Source organism: Hyla sarda, unplaced genomic scaffold (assembly GCF_029499605.1).
Source record: "Hyla sarda isolate aHylSar1 unplaced genomic scaffold, aHylSar1.hap1 scaffold_66, whole genome shotgun sequence".
NCBI classification, from domain to species: Eukaryota; Metazoa; Chordata; class Amphibia; order Anura; family Hylidae; genus Hyla; species Hyla sarda.
This window is the reverse complement of record NW_026610675.1, coordinates 154,877-179,209: the sequence shown is the minus strand read 5'-3', so window position 1 is coordinate 179,209 and position 24,333 is coordinate 154,877. Positions and strand designations below refer to the sequence as shown.

Here is a 24,333-nt window from a genome sequence, read left to right as displayed (position 1 = left end):
TTTCGGGAAGTACCGCTCGCCCGACCCTTACAGAAACTGTAAGATGTCAGTGAGTAGTAAAGTCATTTCAGGACTGATTGATAGTACGGGATCTCTGAATCGGTCCAGATCAGGGATCTTGGAGGTCGTCAGATCCTTCTACTCACACCTCTTGGGAAGGAAGGATCTAGATCGAGACGGGATGTCGGCTTTCCTGGCTGAAACCATTCCTGAGCCAGGGGTAGACCCCTCTCTTGATGTTTTGGCAGAAAAAATCAGGGAAGAGGAAGTGAGACTGGCGATTGAGGGGCTTGCCCCCAAGAAGTCACCAGGTCCGGATGGCTTAACATCCGAGTGGTACAAGACCTTTAAGGAGTCTTTAGCTCCCCTCTTGACTGAGGTATTCAATGAGTGTCTCTCCTCGGGCACTCTGCCGAAGTCAATGAGGAGGTCAGCCCTGATTCTTCTCTCAAAGGGTAAAGATCCCAGCCGTATTGAGAATTGGAGGCCCATAGCTCTTCTCAATACGGACAGGAAGCTTCTGGCCAAGATACTGTTTAATCGGCTGGTGAAGTTTGCACCCCGGCTCCTTTCGGGGGCCCAGCACTGCTCTGTTCCAGGCCGAAGCACATTAAGTGCTGTTCTCGGTGTCCGGGAGGCAGTGGAGCGGAGTAGTGCAGGTCTCTGGAAGGGGTACTTGCTGTCCCTGGATCAGGCCAAAGCATTTGATCGGGTGAACCACGAGTACCTCTGGTCCGTCCTCCTGAGATATGGCTTACCGTGTGCTTTTATTAATTGGCTTAAGACCTTATATGCAGGGGCAGAGAGTTTCCCGCTGGTGAACGGTTGGTCTGGCCGCTCTTTTGAGGTGGGGTCTGGAGTCCGTCAGGGTTGTCCTTTGAGCCCGCTTTTATACGTGTTCGCAATCGATCCCTTCGTCCGGAGGGTAGATTGTGAGCCGTTGGCGGGAGTCGGGATGAGTCTGGCGGAGCTGGATGTCGCCCAGAGAGTGGTGGCGTACGCTGATGATGTCACCATTTTCGTGTCCTCGAGAGAGGAGGTCGAGGTGGTGATGTCGGAGGTGGAACGCTACTCGGAGGCATCCGGGTCTAAGATCAACCGGGATAAGTGTGAAAGTCTCTGGCTGGGAGGGGGAGATCCCACTTTTGATCTCCCGGACACCCTCCCAGGGCCCCAAGACTCAGCAAAAATTCTGGGCATCACATTCGGCCAGGATGATTATCCCACCAAAAACTGGGACGGTAAGCTACAGGATGCCACTCATAGGGTGGATCAGTGGAAGGGTTGGTCTATGACCCTCAGGGAAAGGGTACACCTGATCAAATCATACCTGCTCCCCTTGTTTATCTATCTGGGCAGTGTATGTATCTTGCCAGAGGCTTACTACACTAGGGTCTACAGCCTGTTTTTCCAACTGTTATGGGGGAACAGGATGAACCTAGTCAAGAGAGAGGTTACGTACCGCACGAGGAGACTAGGGGGTTTATCTATGGTAAACCCTGTGGTGTTCTTAACAAACACCTTCTTGAAAGCCAACATCTCAAACCTCTGGTCAGAGAGGGCTCCTCCGTGGGTACTCTCCTGCAGGGAATGGTTTCGGCCTTTCTTCCAGGAATGGGAGACAGGAGGGCAAGTGAAGGACCTCCGTACGCCCCATGGGCATCTTCCGGCTTATGCTACCCCGACTCTGAAGGCGATACGTCGGTGGGGTCTGGGAGTGTGGGAGATCAGGACCCAGTCAAGGCAGTTCCTTGACAAACGGGTTCTGTTGACCCACTTCCAGAAGCCTCTGGCGCTCAGGGACTGCCCAGGTCGGGATCTGAGGGTGGGGTTGTATCTCTTAAATATGAAAAGGATCCCTCAGAAGTTTTGGGACTTGGCCTGGCGCTGCTTTCAGGGGAAGTTATATGTGAGGGACAATTTGAAGTGCAGGAGATCTGATGACCGGGGATGTCCCCGAGAAGAGTGCGGGGACATGCTAGAAAGCATGGACCATTTCCTGCTTCATTGTCCCTTTAATATAAGGGTCTACAACCGGGTGGGCGCTTCCATCTGCTGGAGTCAACTTGCCGGCCTTACCTATCCAGAGTGGGCTTATGGGGCATTCAGGAACCTGGGTGGCCGAGATCGGGGCACTTTGTTTTTAGTCAGCTTAGTGGTTAGGTACTACACGTGGAATGCACGGTGTTTAGTGTCTACACAGCGGAAAGTCCTCTCCGAGGTGGAGGTCTGTAGGAACATCACCGGTGACCTCGGGAAGATCAGGTCTTTGGAGTATGGCAGTCTTGGTACCAGTAGGGCTTCTCTCCTATGGAGAGGGTTTTCTTTTGATGTGCCCTAGGTACTAGCTAGACCTTTTGGGTAGAGTACCCTTGTTTTTGTTAGGGACAGTGATGCAGGGACAGGGTTAGGGTGATAGTAGGGTCAGTTTATCTTTAGGGATAATGGTAGGGTGAGAGGTAGGGTGCAGTTAGGGAAAGAATATACATTTTGTATGTATCAGGATTGCCATCCTTCTTCCTGGTGGTGGGCTAATGCATGTGCACCATAGCTTTTTGTTTTGTTTTCAGATGTTAAGGTTATGAAGGGCTTACAGGCACCGAACTTGGGCCTAAAGTGGGTTGTATTGTTTGCTTATGTATGTTAAAGCTGGTTATGGTTAAGTTGGTTGGGAGGAGTTCTAGGTTGGGAGGGTATATTTGTGGGTGGTGGTGGTCTTTTCTTTTGGTGGACCTGGCATGGGTCAGTTGTGGACTGGACATTGAGGACTATGAACTGTATGGAAAAAACTCTGACCCATGTACAGGAGGGCGGGTGGTGTGGGTGAAGGGTCAGTTTAGTGTAGAATGTTCTTTTATATTTGTAGGTGTGTTTTCTATTTATTTATAGGTGTATATAGTTTGTGTATAGTATTGTACATAGTAGTGTATATAGTTAGTTATGTATATAGTATGTATAATGTATGTTTTTTAAGTATATAGTATTTATAGTAGAGATAGACATGGCAGTCGAACCAGTTTTGTTTTTGTAGTAATGTTTCTTTAGTATCCCGTTGTGGATTTATTTTCTTTGGTTTATATATGTAGTAAAGATGTGTGTCCCATGTGTGTATTGTGTTTTCTGAGATATTTTCCCGAGTTTGGGTATTTTGAGTTGAATTTAATTTATTTATTTATTTATTTTTGGTTTCTTGGTTAAATGTAGTTAATATATGGATATATATGTGTGCATGTGTGAGTGTGGTATAGTGTTATTATTATTATTATTATTATTAATATTATTATAAAAAAAAAAAAAAAAAAAAAAACATGGTGTGCAGTGTGAGTGCTTGTTGTGTTTTCTATGTATGATTTTTCCCGAGTTTGGGTGTTTTGAGTTAAAGCGAAATAGTGCTATTTTTTATGTTTCTTATGAGTGTGTTGTTTGGCTATGAAAGGTGTAATTATAATATTTCTAGTCCTAGTAGGAAAGCTGGGCTGGCCGGTTAGGCAGGATTTTTGTTCTTTTATTTGAATGTAAAGTTTGGGTTTATGTTATTTCATGTTGTTGTTTTCCGTTATGGCAAAGTTGTGCTGGTTTATGTTTTGTTATGATTTATATTTTTCTAATAAAAGATTTACAGGATGTAACAGCAGAATAGTGAGTGCAGCTCTGGAGGATAAGACATGATGTAACAGCAGAATAGTGAGTGCAGCTCTGGAGGATAAGACAGGATGTAACAGCAGAATAGTGAGTGCAGCTCTGGAGGATAAGACATGATGTAACAGCAGAATAGTGAGTGCAGCTTGGCAGAGGTAAAAACACAATGTGTTGCCCGATCCTGACTGAACAGATTTTACAATAAATGTTTGATTCTTCGATTTAACCCTCGCGATGACTAATGGCGCCCGGCGCGGTCTGCTGGGTTTCATTTTTGCTATTACGGATCGCGAGATCGCGAGGCTAAAGAAGAAACATAAGTATCAGTGATTGCGCGGACTCCATACGGAAGATTCAGTGCCGCGACCTTGGCGCCATTTGTCTTCTGTAATTACCGGTAATAACGTACGGTATCTGCCTGGAAATATGAGCGAGCGCAGACCGCCATCTACGACGCCGCGCCGCATCCTTGAGCCAGAACGCTGAACGCTGTAGAGATGATATGTCGTTCTATTAGGAGGTAACTAAGAAGCGCCAAGCCGCTTGTCATGTCCGGCAGCCGATCCGCCGCCACCGCCACGGTATAACGTCAATAATACGGCAGCAGGTGCACAATGGGGTCATCTGTGAAGAATGGCGCAGGAAGAAGGGGGAGTAAAAAAGGAAGGGTTCTAGAGGAAGCAATGGAAGTTCACTACTACAACTCCCAGCATGCCCGGACAGCCAAAGGCATCCTGCAGGTCTGGGGTGTTACATAGGACTGCAGGTCACATCTATACATTATCTGTACTCAGAGAGTTATCACTGTTATCTGTGGTGTTACATAGGACTGCAGGTCACATCTATACATTATCTGTGGTGTTACATAGGACTGCAGGTCACATCTATACATTATCTGTACTCAGAGAGTTATCACTGTGTTATCTGTGGTGTTACATAGGACTGCAGGTCACATCTATACATTATCTGTACTCAGAGAGTTATCACTGTGTTATCTGTGGTGTTACATAGGACTGCAGGTCACATCTATACATTATCTTTACTCAGAGAGTTATCACTGTGTTATCTGTGGTGTTACATAGGACTGCAGGTCACATCTATACATTATCTGTACTCAGAGAGTTATCACTGTGTTATCTGTGGTGTTACATAGGACTGCAGGTCACATCTATACATTATCTGTACTCAGAGAGATATCACTGTGTTATCTGTGGTGTTACATAGGACTGCAGGTCACATCTATACATTATCTGTACTCAGAGAGTTATCACTGTGTTATCTGTGGTGTTACATAGGACTGCAGGACACATCTATACATTATCTGTACTCAGAGAGATATCACTGTGTTATCTGTGGTGTTACATAGGACTGCAGGTCACATCTATACATTATCTGTACTCAGAGAGATATCACTGTGTTATCTGTGGTGTTACATAGGACTGCAGGTAACATCTATACATTATCTGTACTCAGAGAGTTATCACTGTTATCTGTGGTGTTACATAGGACTGCAGGTCACATCTATACATTATCTGTACTCAGAGAGTTATCACTGTGTTATCTGTGGTGTTACATAGGACTGCAGGACACATCTATACATTATCTGTACTCAGAGAGATATCACTGTGTTATCTGTGGTGTTACATAGGACTGCAGGTCACATCTATACATTATCTGTACTCAGAGAGATATCACTGTGTTATCTGTGGTGTTACATAGGACTGCAGGTCACATCTATACATTATCTGTACTCAGAGAGTTATCACTGTGTTATCTGTGGTGTTACATAGGACTGCAGGACACATCTATACATTATCTGTACTCAGAGAGATATCACTGTGTTATCTGTGGTGTTACATAGGACTGCAGGTCACATCTATACATTATCTGTACTCAGAGAGTTATCACTGTTATCTGTGGTGTTACATAGGACTGCAGGTCACATCTATACATTATCTTTACTCAGAGAGTTATCACTGTGTTATCTGTGGTGTTACATAGGACTGCAGGTCACATCTATACATTATCTGTACTCAGAGTTATCACTGTTATCTGTGGTGTTACATAGGACTGCAGGTCACATCTATACATTATCTGTACTCAGAGAGATATCACTGTGTTATCTGTGGTGTTACATAGGACTGCAGGTCACATCTATACATTATCTGTACTCAGAGAGTTATCACTGTGTTATCTGTGGTGTTACATAGGACTGCAGGTCACATCTATACATTATCTGTACTCAGAGAGTTATCACTGTTATCTGTGGTGTTACATAGGACTGCAGGTCACATCTATACATTATCTGTACTCAGAGAGTTATCACTGTGTTATCTGTGGTGTTACATAGGACTGCAGGTCACATCTATACATTATCTGTACTCAGAGTTATCACTGTGTTATCTGTGGTGTTACATAGGACTGCAGGTCACATCTATACATTATCTGTACTCAGAGAGTTATCACTGTTATCTGTGGTGTTACATAGGACTGCAGGTGACATCTCTACAGTATCTGTACTCAGAGAGTTATCACTGTGTTATCTGTGGTGTTACATAGGACTGCAGGTCACATCTATACATTATCTGTACTCAGAGTTATCACTGTGTTATCTGTGGTGTTACATAGGACTGCAGGTCACATCTATACATTATCTGTACTCAGAGAGTTATCACTGTGTTATCTGTGGTGTTACATAGGACTGCAGGTCACATCTATACATTATCTGTACTCAGAGAGTTATCACTGTGTTATCTGTGGTGTTACATAGGACTGCAGGTCACATCTATACATTATCTGTACTCAGAGTTATCACTGTTATCTGTGGTGTTACATAGGACTGCAGGTCACATCTATACATTATCTGTACTCAGAGAGATATCACTGTGTTATCTGTGGTGTTACATAGGACTGCAGGTCACATCTATACATTATCTGTACTCAGAGAGTTATCACTGTGTTATCTGTGGTGTTACATAGGACTGCAGGTCACATCTATACATTATCTGTACTCAGAGAGTTATCACTGTTATCTGTGGTGTTACATAGGACTGCAGGTCACATCTATACATTATCTGTACTCAGAGAGTTATCACTGTGTTATCTGTGGTGTTACATAGGACTGCAGGTCACATCTATACATTATCTGTACTCAGAGTTATCACTGTGTTATCTGTGGTGTTACATAGGACTGCAGGTCACATCTATACATTATCTGTACTCAGAGAGTTATCACTGTTATCTGTGGTGTTACATAGGACTGCAGGTGACATCTCTACAGTATCTGTACTCAGAGAGTTATCACTGTGTTATCTGTGGTGTTACATAGGACTGCAGGTCACATCTATACATTATCTGTACTCAGAGTTATCACTGTGTTATCTGTGGTGTTACATAGGACTGCAGGTCACATCTATACATTATCTGTACTCAGAGAGTTATCACTGTGTTATCTGTGGTGTTACATAGGACTGCAGGTCACATCTATACATTATCTGTACTCAGAGAGTTATCACTGTGTTATCTGTGGTGTTACATAGGACTGCAGGTCACATCTATACATTATCTGTACTCAGAGAGTTATCACTGTGTTATCTGTGGTGTTACATAGGACTGCAGGTCACATCTATACATTATCTGTGGTGTTACATAGGACTGCAGGTCTCTTCTATACATTATCTGTACTCAGAGAGATATCACTGTGTTATCTGTGGTGTTACATAGGACTGCAGGTCACATCTATACATTATCTGTACTCAGAGAGATATCACTGTTATCTGTGGTGTTACATAGGACTGCAGGTCACATCTATACATTATCTGTACTCAGAGAGTTATCACTGTGTTATCTGTGGTGTTACATAGGACTGCAGGTCACATCTATACATTATCTGTACTCAGAGAGTTATCACTGTTATCTGTGGTGTTACATAGGACTGCAGGTCACATCTATACATTATCTGTACTCAGAGAGTTATCACTGTGTTATCTGTGGTGTTACATAGGACTGCAGGTCACATCTATACATTATCTGTACTCAGAGAGTTATCACTGTTATCTGTGGTGTTACATAGGACTGCAGGTCACATCTATACATTATCTGTACTCAGAGAGTTATCACTGTTATCTGTGGTGTTACATAGGACTGCAGGTCACATCTATACATTATCTGTACTCAGAGAGTTATCACTGTTATCTGTGGTGTTACATAGGACTGCAGGTCACATCTATACATTATCTGTACTCAGAGAGTTATCACTGTTATCTGTGGTGTTACATAGGACTGCAGGTCACATCTATACATTATCTGTACTCAGAGAGTTATCACTGTGTTATCTGTGGTGTTACATAGGACTGCAGGTGACATCTACTACATTATCTGTACTCAGAGACTTATCATTGTGTTATCTGTGGTGTTACATAGGACTGCAGGTCACATCTATACATTATCTGTACTCAGAGAGTTATCACTGTGTTATCTGTGGTGTTACATAGGACTGCAGGTCACATCTATACATTATCTGTACTCAGAGAGTTATCACTGTTATCTGTGGTGTTACATAGGACTGCAGGTCACATCTATACATTATCTGTACTCAGAGAGTTATCACTGTTATCTGTGGTGTTACATAGGACTGCAGGTCACATCTATACATTATCTGTACTCAGAGAGTTATCACTGTGTTATCTGTGGTGTTACATAGGACTGCAGGTCCCATCTATACATTATCTGTACTCAGAGAGTTATCACTGTTATCTGTGGTGTTACATAGGACTGCAGGTCACATCTATACATTATCTGTACTCAGAGAGTTATCACTGTGTTATCTGTGGTGTTACATAGGACTGCAGGTCACATCTATACATTATCTGTACTCAGAGTTATCACTGTTATCTGTGGTGTTACATAGGACTGCAGGTCACATCTATACATTATCTGTACTCAGAGAGTTATCACTGTTATCTGTGGTGTTACATAGGACTGCAGGTCACATCTATACATTATCTGTACTCAGAGAGTTATCACTGTTATCTGTGGTGTTACATAGGACTGCAGGTCACATCTATACATTATCTGTACTCAGAGAGTTATCACTGTTATCTGTGGTGTTACATAGGACTGCAGGTCACATCTATACATTATCTGTACTCAGAGAGTTATCACTGTTATCTGTGGTGTTACATAGGACTGCAGGTGACATCTATACAGTATCTGTACTCAGAGAATTATCACTGTGTTATCTGTGGTGTTACATAGGACTGCATGTCACATCTATACATTATCTGTACTCAGACAGTTATCACTGTGTGATCTGTGGTGTTACATAGGACTGCAGGTCACATCTATACATTATCTGTACTCAGAGAGTTATCACTGTGTGATCTGTGGTGTTACATAGGACTGCAGGTCACATCTATACATTATCTGTACTCAGAGAGTTATCACTGTTATCTGTGGTGTTACATAGGACTGCAGGTCACATCTATACATTATCTGTACTCAGAGAGTTATCACTGTGTTATCTGTGGTGTTACATAGGACTGCAGGTCACATCTATACATTATCTGTACTCAGAGAGTTATCACTGTTATCTGTGGTGTTACATAGGACTGCAGGTCACATCTATACATTATCTGTACTCAGAGTTATCACTGTTATCTGTGGTGTTACATAGGACTGCAGGTCACATCTATACATTATCTGTACTCAGAGAGTTATCACTGTGTTATCTGTGGTGTTACATAGGACTGCAGGTCACATCTATACATTATCTGTACTCAGAGAGTTATCACTGTTATCTGTGGTGTTACATAGGACTGCAGGTCACATCTATACATTATCTGTACTCAGAGTTATCACTGTTATCTGTGGTGTTACATAGGACTGCAGGTCACATCTATACATTATCTGTACTAAGAGTTATCACTGTTATCTGTGGTGTTACATAGGACTGCAGGTCATATCTATACATTATCTGTACTAAGAGTTATCACTGTTATCTGTGGTGTTACATAGGACTGCAGGTCACATCTATACATTATCTGTACTCAGAGAGTTATCACTGTGTTATCTGTGGTGTTACATAGGACTGCAGGTCCCATCTATACATTATCTGTACTCAGAGAGTTATCACTGTGTTATCTGTGGTGTTACATAGGACTGCAGGTCACATCTATACATTATCTGTACTCAGAGAGTTATCACTGTTATCTGTGGTGTTACATAGGACTGCAGGTCACATCTATACATTATCTGTACTCTGAGAGTTATCACTGTGTTATCTGTGGTGTTACATAGGACTGCAGGTCACATCTACTACAATATCTGTACTCAGAGAGTTATCACTGTGTTATCTGTGGTGTTACATAGGACTGCAGGTCACATCTATACATTATCTGTACTCAGAGAGTTATCACTGTTATCTGTGGTGTTACATAGGACTGCAGGTCACATCTATACATTATCTGTACTCAGAGAGTTATCACTGTTATCTGTGGTGTTACATAGGACTGCAGGTCACATCTATACATTATCTGTACTCAGAGAGATATCACTGTTATCTGTGGTGTTACATAGGACTGCAGATCACATCTATACATTATCTGTACTCAGAGAGTTATCACTGTGTTATCTGTGGTGTTACATAGGACTGCAGGTCACATCTATATATTATCTGTACTCAGAGAGTTATCACTGTTATCTGTGGTGTTACATAGGACTGCAGGTCACATCTATACATTATCTGTACTCAGAGAGTTATCACTGTGTTATCTGTGGTGTTACATAGGACTGCAGGTCACATCTATACATTATCTGTACTCAGAGAGTTATCACTGTTATCTGTGGTGTTACATAGGACTGCAGGCCACATCTATACATTATCTGTACTCAGAGAGTTATCACTGTTATCTGTGGTGTTACATAGGACTGCAGGTCACATCTATACATTATCTGTACTCAGAGAGTTATCACTGTTATCTGTGGTGTTACATAGGACTGCAGGTCACATCTATACATTATCTGTACTCAGAGAGTTATCACTGTGTTATCTGTGGTGTTACATAGGACTGCAGGTCACATATATACATTATCTGTACTCAGAGTTATCACTGTTATCTGTGGTGTTACATAGGACTGCAGGTCACATCTACTATAAGGTTTGTACCTATACAAGTGTTGGAGTATTGGGGGGGTAGCAGTGATTGTGGGATGAGGGGCGGCTGAGCTCTAATCCGCGCTCCATGTGGCATCGTCCATAATGAATTATTCATGATGGATACAATAGTGTCGGCCACTTTCCAGATTACAGGATAAAAGACCCCACTATTTGCATTGTAAAAAGGCTCCATTCTGTGGTGGAGCCCGGACTGGGGGAGTTTATAGAAGTGTTTCCTCTAACCCAAAGGATTTACAACAGAGACCATTACATCTGGCGCAGGTCAAAGGGTTAAATATTCACCGCCCCTTCATTGTCAACTATATCACTACTATAATACTGCCCCTATATACAAGAATATAACTAATATAATACTGCCCCTATATACAAGAATATAACTACTATAATACTGCCCCTATATACAAGAATATAACTACTATAATACTGCTCCTATATACAAGAATATAACTACTATAATACTGCTCCTATATACAAGAATATAACTACTATAATACTACTCCTATATACAAGAATATAACTACTATAATACTGCCTCCTATATACAAGAATATAACTACTATAATACTGCTCCTATATACAAGAATATAACTAATATAATACTGCCTCCTATATACAAGAATATAACTACTATAATACTGCTCCCATATACAAGAATATAACTACTATAATACTGCTCCCATATACAAGAATATAACTACTATAATACTGCTCCTATATACAAGAATATAACTAATATAATACTGCCTCCTATATACAAGAATATAACTAATATAATACTGCTCCTATATACAAGAATATAACTACTATAATACTGCCCCTATATACAAGACTATAACTACTATAATACTGCTCCTATATACAAGAATATAACTACTATAATACTGCCCCTATATACAAGAATATAACTAATATAATACTGCCTCCTATATACAAGAATATAACTACTATAATACTGCCTTTATATACAAGACTATAACTACTATAATACTGCTCCTATATACAAGAATATAACTACTATAATACTGCCCCTATATACAAGAATATAACTAATATAATACTGCCTCCTATATACAAGAATATAACTACTATAATACTGCCTCCTATATACAAGAATATAACTACTATAATACTGCTCCTATATACAAGAATATAACTACTATAATACTGCTCCTATATACAAGAATATAACTACTATAATACTGCTCCTATATACAAGAATATAACTACTATAATACTGCTCCTATATACAAGAATATAACTACTATAATACTGCTCCTATATACAAGAATATAACTACTATAATACTGCTCCTATATACAAGAATATAACTACTATAATACTGCTCCTATATACAAGAATATAAATACTATAATACTGCTCCTATATACAAGAATATAACTACTATAATACTGTTCCTATATACAAGAATATAACTAATATAATACTGCTCCTATATACAGGAATATAACTACTATAATACTGCTCCTATATACAAGAATATAACTTCTAGAATACTGCTCCTATATACAAGAATATAACTACTATAATACTGCTCCTATATACAAGAATATAACTACTATAATACTGCTCCTATATACAAGAATATAACTACTATAATACTGCTCCTATATACAAGAATATAACTACTATAATACTGCTCCTATATACAAGAATATAACTACTATAATACTGCTCCTATATACAAGAATATAACTACTATAATACTGCCCCTATATACAAGAATATAACTACTACAATACTGCTCCTATATACAAGAATATAACTACTATAATACTGCTCCTATATACAAGAATTAAACTACTATAATACTGCCCCTATATACAAGAATATAACTACTATAATACTGCTCCTATATACAAGAATATAACTACTATAATACTGCTCCTATATACAAGAATATAACTACTATAATACTGTCTCCTATGTACAAGAATATCACTACTATAATACTGCTCCTATATACAAGAATATAACTACTATAATACTGCTCCTATATACAAGAATATAACTACTATAATACTGCTCCTATATACAAGAATATATAACTACTATAATACTGCTCCTATATACAAGAATATATAACTACTATAATACTGCTCCTATATACAATAATATAACTACTATAATACTGCACCTATATACAAGAATATAACTACTATAATACTGCTCCTATATACAAGAATATAACTACTATAATACTGCTCCTATATATAGGAATATAACTACTATAATACTGCTCCTATATACAAGAATATAACTACTATAATACTGCTCCTATATACAAGAATATAGCTACTATAATACTGTCTCCTATATACAAGAATATAACTACTATAATACTGTCTCCTATATACAAGAATATAACTACTATAATACTGTCTCCTATATACAAGAATATAACTACTATAATACTACTCCTATATACAAGAATATAACTACTATAATACTGCCTCCTATATACAAGAATATAACTACTATAATACTGCTCCTATATACAAGAATATAACTACTATAATACTGCTCCTATATACAAGAATATAACTACTATAATACTGCCTCCTATATACAAGAATATAACTACTATAATACTGCCTCCTATATACAAGAATATAGCTGTATGACATAATTGATATAATATAATGACATGTGATCACAGCCCCGCCCCCTGTATGACATCACTGATATAATATAATAGTAATATGACATGTGATCACAGCCCCTCCCCCTGCATGACATCACTGATATAATATAATATAATGACATGTGATCACAGCCCCGCCCCCTGTATGACATCACTAATATAATATTATAGTAATATAATGACATGTGATCACAGCCCTGCCCCCTGCATGACATCACTGATATAATAGTAATATAATGATATGTGATCACAGCCCCGCCCCCTGTATGACATCACTGATATAATATAATACAGTAATATAATGACATGTGATCACAGCCCCGCCCCTGTATGACATCACTGATATAATAGTAATATAATGACATGTGATCACAGCCCCGCCCCTGTATGACATCACTGATATAATATAATAGTAATATAATGACATGTGATCACAGCCCTGCCCCCTGTATGACATCACTGATATAATATAATAGTAATATAATGACATGTGATCACAGCCCCGCCCCCTGTATGACATCACTGATATAATATAATATAGTAATATAATGATATGTGATCACAGCTCCGCTCCCTGTATGACATCACTGATATAATATAATAGTAATATGACATGTGATCACAGCCCCGCCCCCTGTATGACATCACTGATATAATATAATAGTAATATGACATGTGATCACAGCCCCGCCCCCTGTATGACATCACTGATATAATATAATAGTAATATAATGACATGTGATCACAGCCCCGCCCCCTGTATGACATCACTGATATAGTAATATAATGACGTCACTAATGTACACTACCTTAGGATTTATAATGATGACATCATCACCATGTGACCTACACATACATTTGTACCCGCCTCTCACCTCAGGTAATCTCGGCGGCACAGTATCAGGTTGGCCTTGGTGTAGAGGGTGGAGCCGACCTCCCCCAGGCGGCAGTCGCAGCAGGCGCACTTCAGACAGTCCTCGTGCCAGTACTTGTCCAGCGCCTTCAGCAGGTAGCGGTCCTTGATCTTGCGGTTGCAGCCGGCGCAGCCTTTCTGTTTCCCTTTGGGCTGTACTGAGAGCATGGGCACTAGGAGAGAGGGAGACGCCATATTACATGATATCACATTATTATGGGCCCCGTCATGGCCTTGTCTGCAGGTCCAGGGGCCCCCGGAACATTCTTACATTTCTGACCATACATAATAACGGCCGTCACGCCCCCTCCCATAGACTTGCATTGAGGGGACGGGCGTGACATCACACGGGGGCGGAGTCCTGACATTCCCGGAGTCGCAACTCAGACCCTCTAGCGGTTCCGGTGAGAACACAGGTGGATGCCGCATGCAATAATGAGGGGGTCCCCAGCGGCGGGACCCCCGCGATCAGATATCTTATCCCCTATCATTTGTATAGGGGATAAGATGTCTAGGGTGGGAGTTCCCCTTTAAGGATCAGAGTCATACCGGTTCGGTCCCGGCGGCTAATGAAAGCCGGGACCCTGGGCTAATAGCGTGCAGCACAGATCGTTGTGCCGCGTGCTATTAACCCTTTAGACGCGGCAATCAAAGTTGATTGCCGCTTCTAAAGTAACAAAAATACAGTCCCGGCAGCTCAGTCAGGCTGATCGAGACCATCATGGTGAAATCGCAATGTCCCGAGTGGAGGGTCCATTACCTGCCACCGGCGCGTCCGATTGGCAATTGAAATCCAGGCTTGAGCAATCGACCACCGATAACAGTGATCATTGCCATGTTAATGCACGGCAGTGATCTGTGTAGAAGATCAGTGTGTGCGGTGTTATAGCCACTAGGGGGAGCTATAACACTGCAAAAAGGGTGAAAAAAAGCTAATAAAGATCATTGAACCACTTCCCTAATAAAAGTAAGAATCACCCCCTTTTCCCATTAAAAAAACCCTGTAAATAAAAATAAACATATGTGGTATCGTGCGGAAATGTCCGAACTATAAAAATATATAGTTAAGTAAACCGCACGGTCAATGGCGTACGCGCAAACAAATTCCCAAGTCCAAAATAGCGTATTTTTGGTTACTTTTTATATAATGAAAAAATGAATAAAAAACAATGATAAAGTCCGATCAATACAAAAATGGTACCGCTAAAAACTTCAGATCACGGCGCCAAAAATGAGCCCCATACCGCCCAGTACGCAGGAAAATAAAAAAAGTTTTAGGGGTCAGAAGATGACAATTCTAAACGTATACATTTTCCTGCATGTAATTATGATTTTTTCCAGAAGTGCGACAAAATCCAACCTATATATGTAGGGGATCATTATAATGGTATGGACCTACAGAATAAAGAAAAGGGGTCAATTTACCGAAAAATGTACTACATAGAAACGGAAGCCCCCAAAAGTTACAAAATTGCTTTTTTTCTTCAATTTTATCGCACAATGATATTTTTTTCCCGGTTTTGCCGTAGATTTTTTAGTAAAATGACTGATGTCACTTCAAAGAAGAATTGGTGTTGCAAAAACATAAACCAGAATATGGAATTTCAGGTGCAAAATTGAAAGGGTTATGATTTTTAAAAGGTAAGGAGGAAAAAACTAAAGTGCAAAAAGAGTCCTTAAGGGGTTAAAGAAACATCATGGACAATCAGGAGCCCCCATAACTGCTGACCCCATAACTGCTGCCCCTATAACCACTGCCCCTATAACCTCTGCTCCCATAACCACTGCCCCTATAACCGCTGCCCCTATAACCCCTGCCCCTATAACCGCTGCCCATATAACCGCTGCCCATATAACCGCTGCCCATATAACCGCTGCCCATATAACCGCTGCCCATATAACCGCTGCCCATATAACCGCTGCTCCCATAACCACTGCCCCTATAACCGCTGCCCCTATAACCACTGCTCTCATAACCGCTGCCCCGATAACCGCTGCCCATATAACCTCTGCTCCCATAACCACTGCCCCGATAACCACTGCTCCCATAACCACTGCCCATATAACCGCTGCTCCCATAACCACTGACCATATAACCACTGCCCCTATAACCGCTGCTCCCATAACCACTGCCCCTATAACCGCTGCCCATATAACCGCTGCTCCCATAACCACTGCCCCTATAACCGCTGCCCCTATAACCACTGCTCTCATAACCGCTGCCCCGATAACCGCTGCCCATATAACCTCTGCTCCCATAACCACTGCCCCGATAACCACTGCTCCCATAACCACTGCCCATATAACCGCTGCTCCCATAACCACTGACCATATAACCACTGCCCCTATAACCGCTGCTCCCATAACCACTGCCCCTATAACCGCTGCCCCTATAACCGCTGCTCCCATAACCGCTGCCCCGATAACCGCTGCCCCGATAACCGCTGCCCCGATAACCGCTGCCCCTATAACCGCTGCCCCTATAACCGCTGCTCCCATAACCGCTGCTCCCATAACCGCTGCTCCCATAACCACTGCTCCCATAACCACTGCCCATTTAACCGCTTCTCCCATAACAGCTGTATTATGGCTCTGGCCCCTACAGAGCTATATGGGGTCCCAGAGCCCTGGAGCTTTTACAGTTTTCCAAAAGAACAAAAAAAAAATTTAGGGGGTCACATGACTATCATCATTAATAGTAAAATATATGAGAACAACAATAAAAACCAATAAAGGGCAATAGGATGAGCGTGGTGGCCCCTTAGCCGGGTTATGGGTTAATCATCTGAGAGCAGTAAAGCTGAAAACTACAAATAATAACAATGTTATAATGGAAAAATAACAATTTATAATTTAATTACATTGGTAACTATGTATGTACTGCACCAAAATATTGTGAAGAGAGAGCAGACATGAGCAATCTATCCTGCAGGGAGAGCAGACATGAGCAATCTATCCTGAAGAGAGAACAGACATGAGTAATCTATCCTGAAGAGAGAACAGACATGAGTAATCTATCCTGAAGAGAGAACAGACATGAGCAATCTATCCTGAAGAGAGAACAGACATGAGCAATCTATCCTGAAGAGAGAACAGACATGAGCAATCTATCCTGAAGAGAGAACAGACATGAGCAATCTATCCTGAAAAGAGAACAGACATGAGCAATCTATCCTGAAGAGAGAACAGACATGAGCAATCTATCCTGAAGAGAGAGCAGGCATGAGTAATCTATCCTGAAGAGAGAGCAGGCATGAGTAATCTATCCTGAAGAGAGAACAGACATGAGTAATCTATCCTGAAGAGAGAACAGACATGAGTAATCTATCCTGAAGAGAGAACAGACATGAGCAATCTATCCTGAAGAGAGCAGACATGAGTAATCTATCCTGAAGAGAGAGCAGACATGAGTAATCTATCCTGAAGAGAGAGCAGACATGAGCAATCTATCCTGAAGAAAGCAGGCATGAGTAATCTATCCTGAAGACAGAACAGACATGAGTAATCTATCCTGAAGAGAGAGCAGGCATGAGTAATCTATCCTGAAGAGAGAGCAGACATGAGCAATCTATCCTGAAGAGAGAACAGACATGAGCAATCTATCCTGAAGACAGCAGGCATGAGTAATCTATCCTGAAGAGAGAACAGACATGAGCAATCTATCCTGAAGACAGCAGGCATGAGTAATCTATCCTGAAGAGAGAACAGACATGAGCAATCTATCATGAAGAGAGAACAGACATGAGCAATCTATCCTGAAGAGAGAACAGACATGAGCAATCAATCCTTAAGAGAGAGGAGACATGATCAATCTATCCTGAAGAGAGAGGAGACATGAGCAATCTATCCTGAAGAGAGCAGACATGAGTAATCTATCCTGAAGAGAGAACAGACATGAGCAATCTATCATGAAGAGAGAACAGACATGAGCAATCTATCATGAAGAGAGAGCAGACATGAGCAATCAATCCTTAAGAGAGAGGAGACATGATCAATCTATCCTGAAGAGAGAGGAGACATGAGCAATCTATCCTGAAGAGAGCAGACATGAGTAATCTATCCTGAAGAGAGAACAGACATGAGCAATCTATCCTGAAGAGAGAACAGACATGAGCAATCTATCCTGAAGAGAGAGCTGTCATGAGCAATCTATCCTGAAGAGAGAGCAGACATGAGTAATGTATCCTGGAGACCAGACATGAGCAATCTATCCTGAAGAGAGAGGAGACATGAGCAATCTATCCTGAAGAGAGCAGACATGAGTAATCTATCCTGAAGAGAGAACAGACATGAGCAATCTATCCTGAATAAAGAACAGACATGAGCAATCTATCCTGAAGAGAGAGCAGACATGAGCAATCTATCCTGAAGAGAGAGCAGACATGAGTAATGTATCCTGGAGAGCAGACATGAGCAATCTATCCTGAAGAGAGAGGAGACATGAGCAATCAACCCTAAGAGAGAGGAGACATGATCAATCTATCCTGAAGAGAGAGGAGACATGAGCAATCTATCCTGAAGAGAGAGCAGACATGTGCAATCTATCCTGAAGAGAGAGCAGACATGTGCAATCTATCCTGAAGAGAGAGCAGACATGTGCAATCTATCCTGAAGAGAGAGCAGACATGAGTAATCTATCCTGAAGAGAGAGCAGACTTGAGCAATCAATCCTTAAGAGAGAGGAGACATGATCAATCTATCCTGAAGAGAGAGGAGACATGTGCAATCTATCCTGGAGAGAGAGAGCAGACATGAGTAATCCATCCTGAAGAGAGAGCAGACATGAGTAATCTATCCTGAAGAGAGAGCAGACATGTGCAATCTATCCTGGAGAGAGAGAGCAGACATGAGTAATCCATCCTGAAGAGAGAGCAGACATGAGTAATCTATCCTGAAGAGAGAGCAGACATGAGTAATCTATCCTGGAGAGCAGACATGAGCAATCTATCCTGAAGAGAGAGCAGACATGTGCAATCTATCCTGAAGAGAGAGCAGACATGAGTAATCTATCCTGAAGAGAGCAGACATGAGTAATCTATCCTGAAGAGAGAACAGACATGAGTAATCTATCCTGAAGAGAGCAGACATGAGTAATCTATCCTGAAGAGAGAGCAGACATGAGTAATCTATCCTGAAGAGAGCAGACATGAGTAATGTATCCTGGAGAGCAGACATGAGTAATGTATCCTGGAGAGCAGACATGAGCAGTCTATCCTGAAGAGAGTACAGACATGAGCAATCGATCCTGAAGAGAGAACAGACATGAGCAATCTATCCTGAAGAGAGAGGAGACATGAGTAATCTATCCTGAAGAGAGAGCAGACATGAGCAATCTATCCTGAAGAGAGAGCAGGCATGAGTAATCTATCCTGAAGAGAGAACAGACATGAGCAATCTATCATGAAGAGAGAACAGACATGAGCAATCTATCCTGAAGAGAGCAGGCATGAGTAATCTATCCTGAAGAGAGAGCAGACATGAGCAATCTATCCTGAAGATAGAACAGACATGAGCAATCTATCTTGAAGAGAGAGCAGACATGAGCAATCAATCCTTAAGAGAGAGGAGACATGATCAATCTATCCTGGAGAGGAGACATGAGCAATCTATCCTGAAGAGAGCAGACATGAGTAATCTATCCTGAAGAGAGAACAGACATGAGCAATCTATCCTGAAGAGAGAACAGACATGAGCAATCTATCCTGAAGAGAGAGCAGTCATGAGCAATCTATCCTGAAGAGAGAGCAGACATGAGTAATGTATCCTGGAGAGCAGACATGAGCAATCTATCCTGAAGAGAGAGGAGACATGAGCAATCTATCCTGAAGAGAGCAGACATGAGTAATCTATCCTGAAGAGAGAACAGACATGAGCAATCTATCCTGAATAAAGAACAGACATGAGCAATCTATCCTGAAGAGAGAGCAGACATGAGCAATCTATCCTGAAGAGAGAGCAGACATGAGTAATGTATCCTGGAGAGCAGACATGAGCAATCTATCCTGAAGAGAGAGGAGACATGAGCAATCAATCCTTAAGAGAGAGGAGACATGATCAATCTATCCTGAAGAGAGAGGAGACATGAGCAATCTATCCTGAAGAGAGAGCAGACATGTGCAATCTATCCTGAAGAGAGAGCAGACATGTGCAATCTATCCTGAAGAGAGAGCAGACATGAGCAATCTATCCTGAAGAGAGAGCAGACATGTGCAATCTATCCTGGAGAGAGAGCAGACATGAGTAATCCATCCTGAAGAGAGAGCAGACATGAGTAATCTATCCTGAAGAGAGAGGAGACATGAGCAATCTATCCTGAAGAGAGCAGACATGAGCAATCTATCTTGAAGAGAGAGCAGACATGTGCAATCTATCCTGAAGAGAGAGCAGACATGAGTAATCTATCCTGAAGAGAGCAGACATGAGTAATCTATCCTGAAGAGAGAACAGACATGAGTAATCTATCCTGAAGAGAGCAGACATGAGTAATCTATCCTGAAGAGAGAGCAGACATGAGTAATCTATCCTGAAGAGAGAACAGACATGAGCAATCTATCCTGAATAAAGAACAGACATGAGCAATCTATCCTGAAGAGAGAGCAGACATGAGCAATCTATCCTGAAGAGAGAGCAGACATGAGTAATGTATCCTGGAGAGCAGACATGAGCAATCTATCCTGAAGAGAGAGGAGACATGAGCAATCAACCCTAAGAGAGAGGAGACATGATCAATCTATCCTGAAGAGAGAGGAGACATGAGCAATCTATCCTGAAGAGAGAGCAGACATGTGCAATCTATCCTGAAGAGAGAGCAGACATGTGCAATCTATCCTGAAGAGAGAGCAGACATGTGCAATCTATCCTGAAGAGAGAGCAGACATGAGTAATCTATCCTGAAGAGAGAGCAGACTTGAGCAATCAATCCTTAAGAGAGAGGAGACATGATCAATCTATCCTGAAGAGAGAGGAGACATGAGTAATCTATCCTGAAGAGAGAGCAGACATGAGCAATCTATCCTGAAGAGAGAGCAGACATGTGCAATCTATCCTGGAGAGAGAGAGCAGACATGAGTAATCCATCCTGAAGAGAGAGCAGACATGAGTAATCTATCCTGAAGAGAGAGCAGACATGAGTAATCTATCCTGGAGAGCAGACATGAGCAATCTATCCTGAAGAGAGAGCAGACATGTGCAATCTATCCTGAAGAGAGAGCAGTCATGAGTAATCTATCCTGAAGAGAGAGCAGACATGAGTAATCTATCCTGAAGAGAGAACAGACATGAGTAATCTATCCTGAAGAGAGCAGACATGAGTAATCTATCCTGAAGAGAGAGCAGACATGAGTAATCTATCCTGAAGAGAGCAGACATGAGTAATGTATCCTGGAGAGCAGACATGAGTAATGTATCCTGGAGAGCAGACATGAGCAGTCTATCCTGAAGAGAGTACAGACATGAGCAATCGATCCTGAAGAGAGAACAGACATGAGCAATCTATCCTGAAGAGAGAGGAGACATGAGTAATCTATCCTGAAGAGAGAGCAGACATGAGCAATCTATCCTGAAGAGAGAGCAGGCATGAGTAATCTATCCTGAAGAGAGAACAGACATGAGCAATCTATCATGAAGAGAGAACAGACATGAGCAATCTATCCTGAAGAGAGCAGGCATGAGTAATCTATCCTGAAGAGAGAGCAGACATGAGCAATCTATCCTGAAGATAGAACAGACATGAGCAATCTATCTTGAAGAGAGAGCAGACATGAGCAATCAATCCTTAAGAGAGAGGAGACATGATCAATCTATCCTGGAGAGGAGACATGAGCAATCTATCCTGAAGAGAGCAGACATGAGTAATCTATCCTGAAGAGAGAACAGACATGAGCAATCTATCCTGAAGAGAGAACAGACATGAGCAATCTATCCTGAAGAGAGAGCAGTCATGAGCAATCTATCCTGAAGAGAGAGCAGACATGAGTAATGTATCCTGGAGAGCAGACATGAGCAATCTATCCTGAAGAGAGAGGAGACATGAGCAATCTATCCTGAAGAGAGCAGACATGAGTAATCTATCCTGAAGAGAGAACAGACATGAGCAATCTATCCTGAATAAAGAACAGACATGAGCAATCTATCCTGAAGAGAGAGCAGACATGAGCAATCTATCCTGAAGAGAGAGCAGACATGAGTAATGTATCCTGGAGAGCAGACATGAGCAATCTATCCTGAAGAGAGAGGAGACATGAGCAATCAATCCTTAAGAGAGAGGAGACATGATCAATCTATCCTGAAGAGAGAGGAGACATGAGCAATCTATCCTGAAGAGAGAGGAGACATGTGCAATCTATCCTGAAGAGAGAGCAGACATGTGCAATCTATCCTGAAGAGAGAGCAGACATGAGCAATCTATCCTGAAGAGAGAGCAGACATGTGCAATCTATCCTGGAGAGAGAGCAGACATGAGTAATCCATCCTGAAGAGAGAGCAGACATGAGTAATCTATCCTGAAGAGAGAGGAGACATGAGCAATCTATCCTGAAGAGAGCAGACATGAGCAATCTATCTTGAAGAGAGAGCAGACATGTGCAATCTATCCTGAAGAGAGAGCAGACATGAGTAATCTATCCTGAAGAGAGCAGACATGAGTAATCTATCCTGAAGAGAGAACAGACATGAGTAATCTATCCTGAAGAGAGCAGACATGAGTAATCTATCCTGAAGAGAGAGCAGACATGAGTAATCTATCCTGAAGAGAGAACAGACATGAGTAATCTATCCTGAAGAGAGCAGACATGAGTAATCTATCCTGAAGAGAGAGCAGACATGAGTAATCTATCCTGAAGAGAGCAGACATGAGTAATCTATCCTAAAGAGAGAGCAGACATGAGTAATGTATCCTGGAGAGCAGACATGAGCAGTCTATCCTGAAGAGAGTACAGACATGAGCAATCGATCCTGAAGAGAGTACAGACATGAGCAATCTATACTGAAGAGAGAGGAGACATGAGTAATCTATCCTGAAGAGAGGACAGACATGAGCAATCTATCCTGAAGAGAGAGGAGACATGAGCAATCAATCCTATAATGAGAGCAGACATGAGTAATCTATCCTGAAGAGAGAGGAGACATGAGCAATCTATCCTATAATGAGAACAGACATGAGCAATCTATCCTGAAGAGAGAGGAGACATGAGCAATCTATCCTATAATGAGAGCAGACATGAGCAATCTATCCTGAAGAGAGAGGAGACATGAGCAATCTATCCTATAATGAGAACAGACATGAGCAATCTATCCTGAAGAGAGAGGAGACATGAGCAATCTATCCTGAAGAGAGAACAGACATGAGCAATCTATCCTGAAGAGAGGACAGACATGAGCAATCTATCCTGAAGAGAGAGGAGACATGAGCAATCTATCCTATAATGAGAGCAGACATGAGTAATCTATCCTGAAGAGAGAACAGACATGAGTAATCTATCCTGAAGAGAGAACAGACATGAGCAATCTATCCTGAAGAGAGAACAGACATGAGCAATCTATCCTGAAGAGAGAACAGACATGAGCAATCTATCCTGAAGAGAGAACAGACATGAGCAATCTATCCTGAAGAGAGAACAGACATGAGCAATCTATCCTGCAGAGAGGACAGACATGAGCAATCTATCCTGAAGAGAGAGGAGACATGAGCAATCTATCCTATAATGAGAGCAGACATGAGTAATCTATCCTGAAGAGAGAACAGACATGAGTAATAGATCCTGAAGAGAGAACAGACATGAGCAATCTATCCTATAACGAGAACAGACATGAGCAATCTATCCTGAAGAGAGAACAGACATGAGCAATCTATCCTATAACGAGAACAGACATGAGCAGTCTATGTGCAGTGCTGACTACATACGGAACTATCTTCCTTGTGGCAGTAGGGCAGGACCCCCCTGA

The 24,333-nt window shown here is 41.5% G+C and overlaps 1 protein-coding gene across 3 annotated transcripts in view; it reads right to left on the bottom strand.

Annotated features, from left to right (window-relative positions):
• The window catches only part of LMO1 (LIM domain only 1), a 139,104-nt gene that overhangs the window by 14,429 nt on the left and 100,342 nt on the right, over positions 1 to 24,333 (bottom strand). For all 3 annotated transcript variants that reach the window (XM_056554293.1, XM_056554294.1, XM_056554292.1), the window contains exon 2: positions 14,354 to 14,564. In XM_056554293.1, coding sequence (XP_056410268.1) covers positions 14,354 to 14,564 — 211 coding nt within the window. The remainder of the gene's footprint in view (positions 1 to 14,353; positions 14,565 to 24,333) is intronic.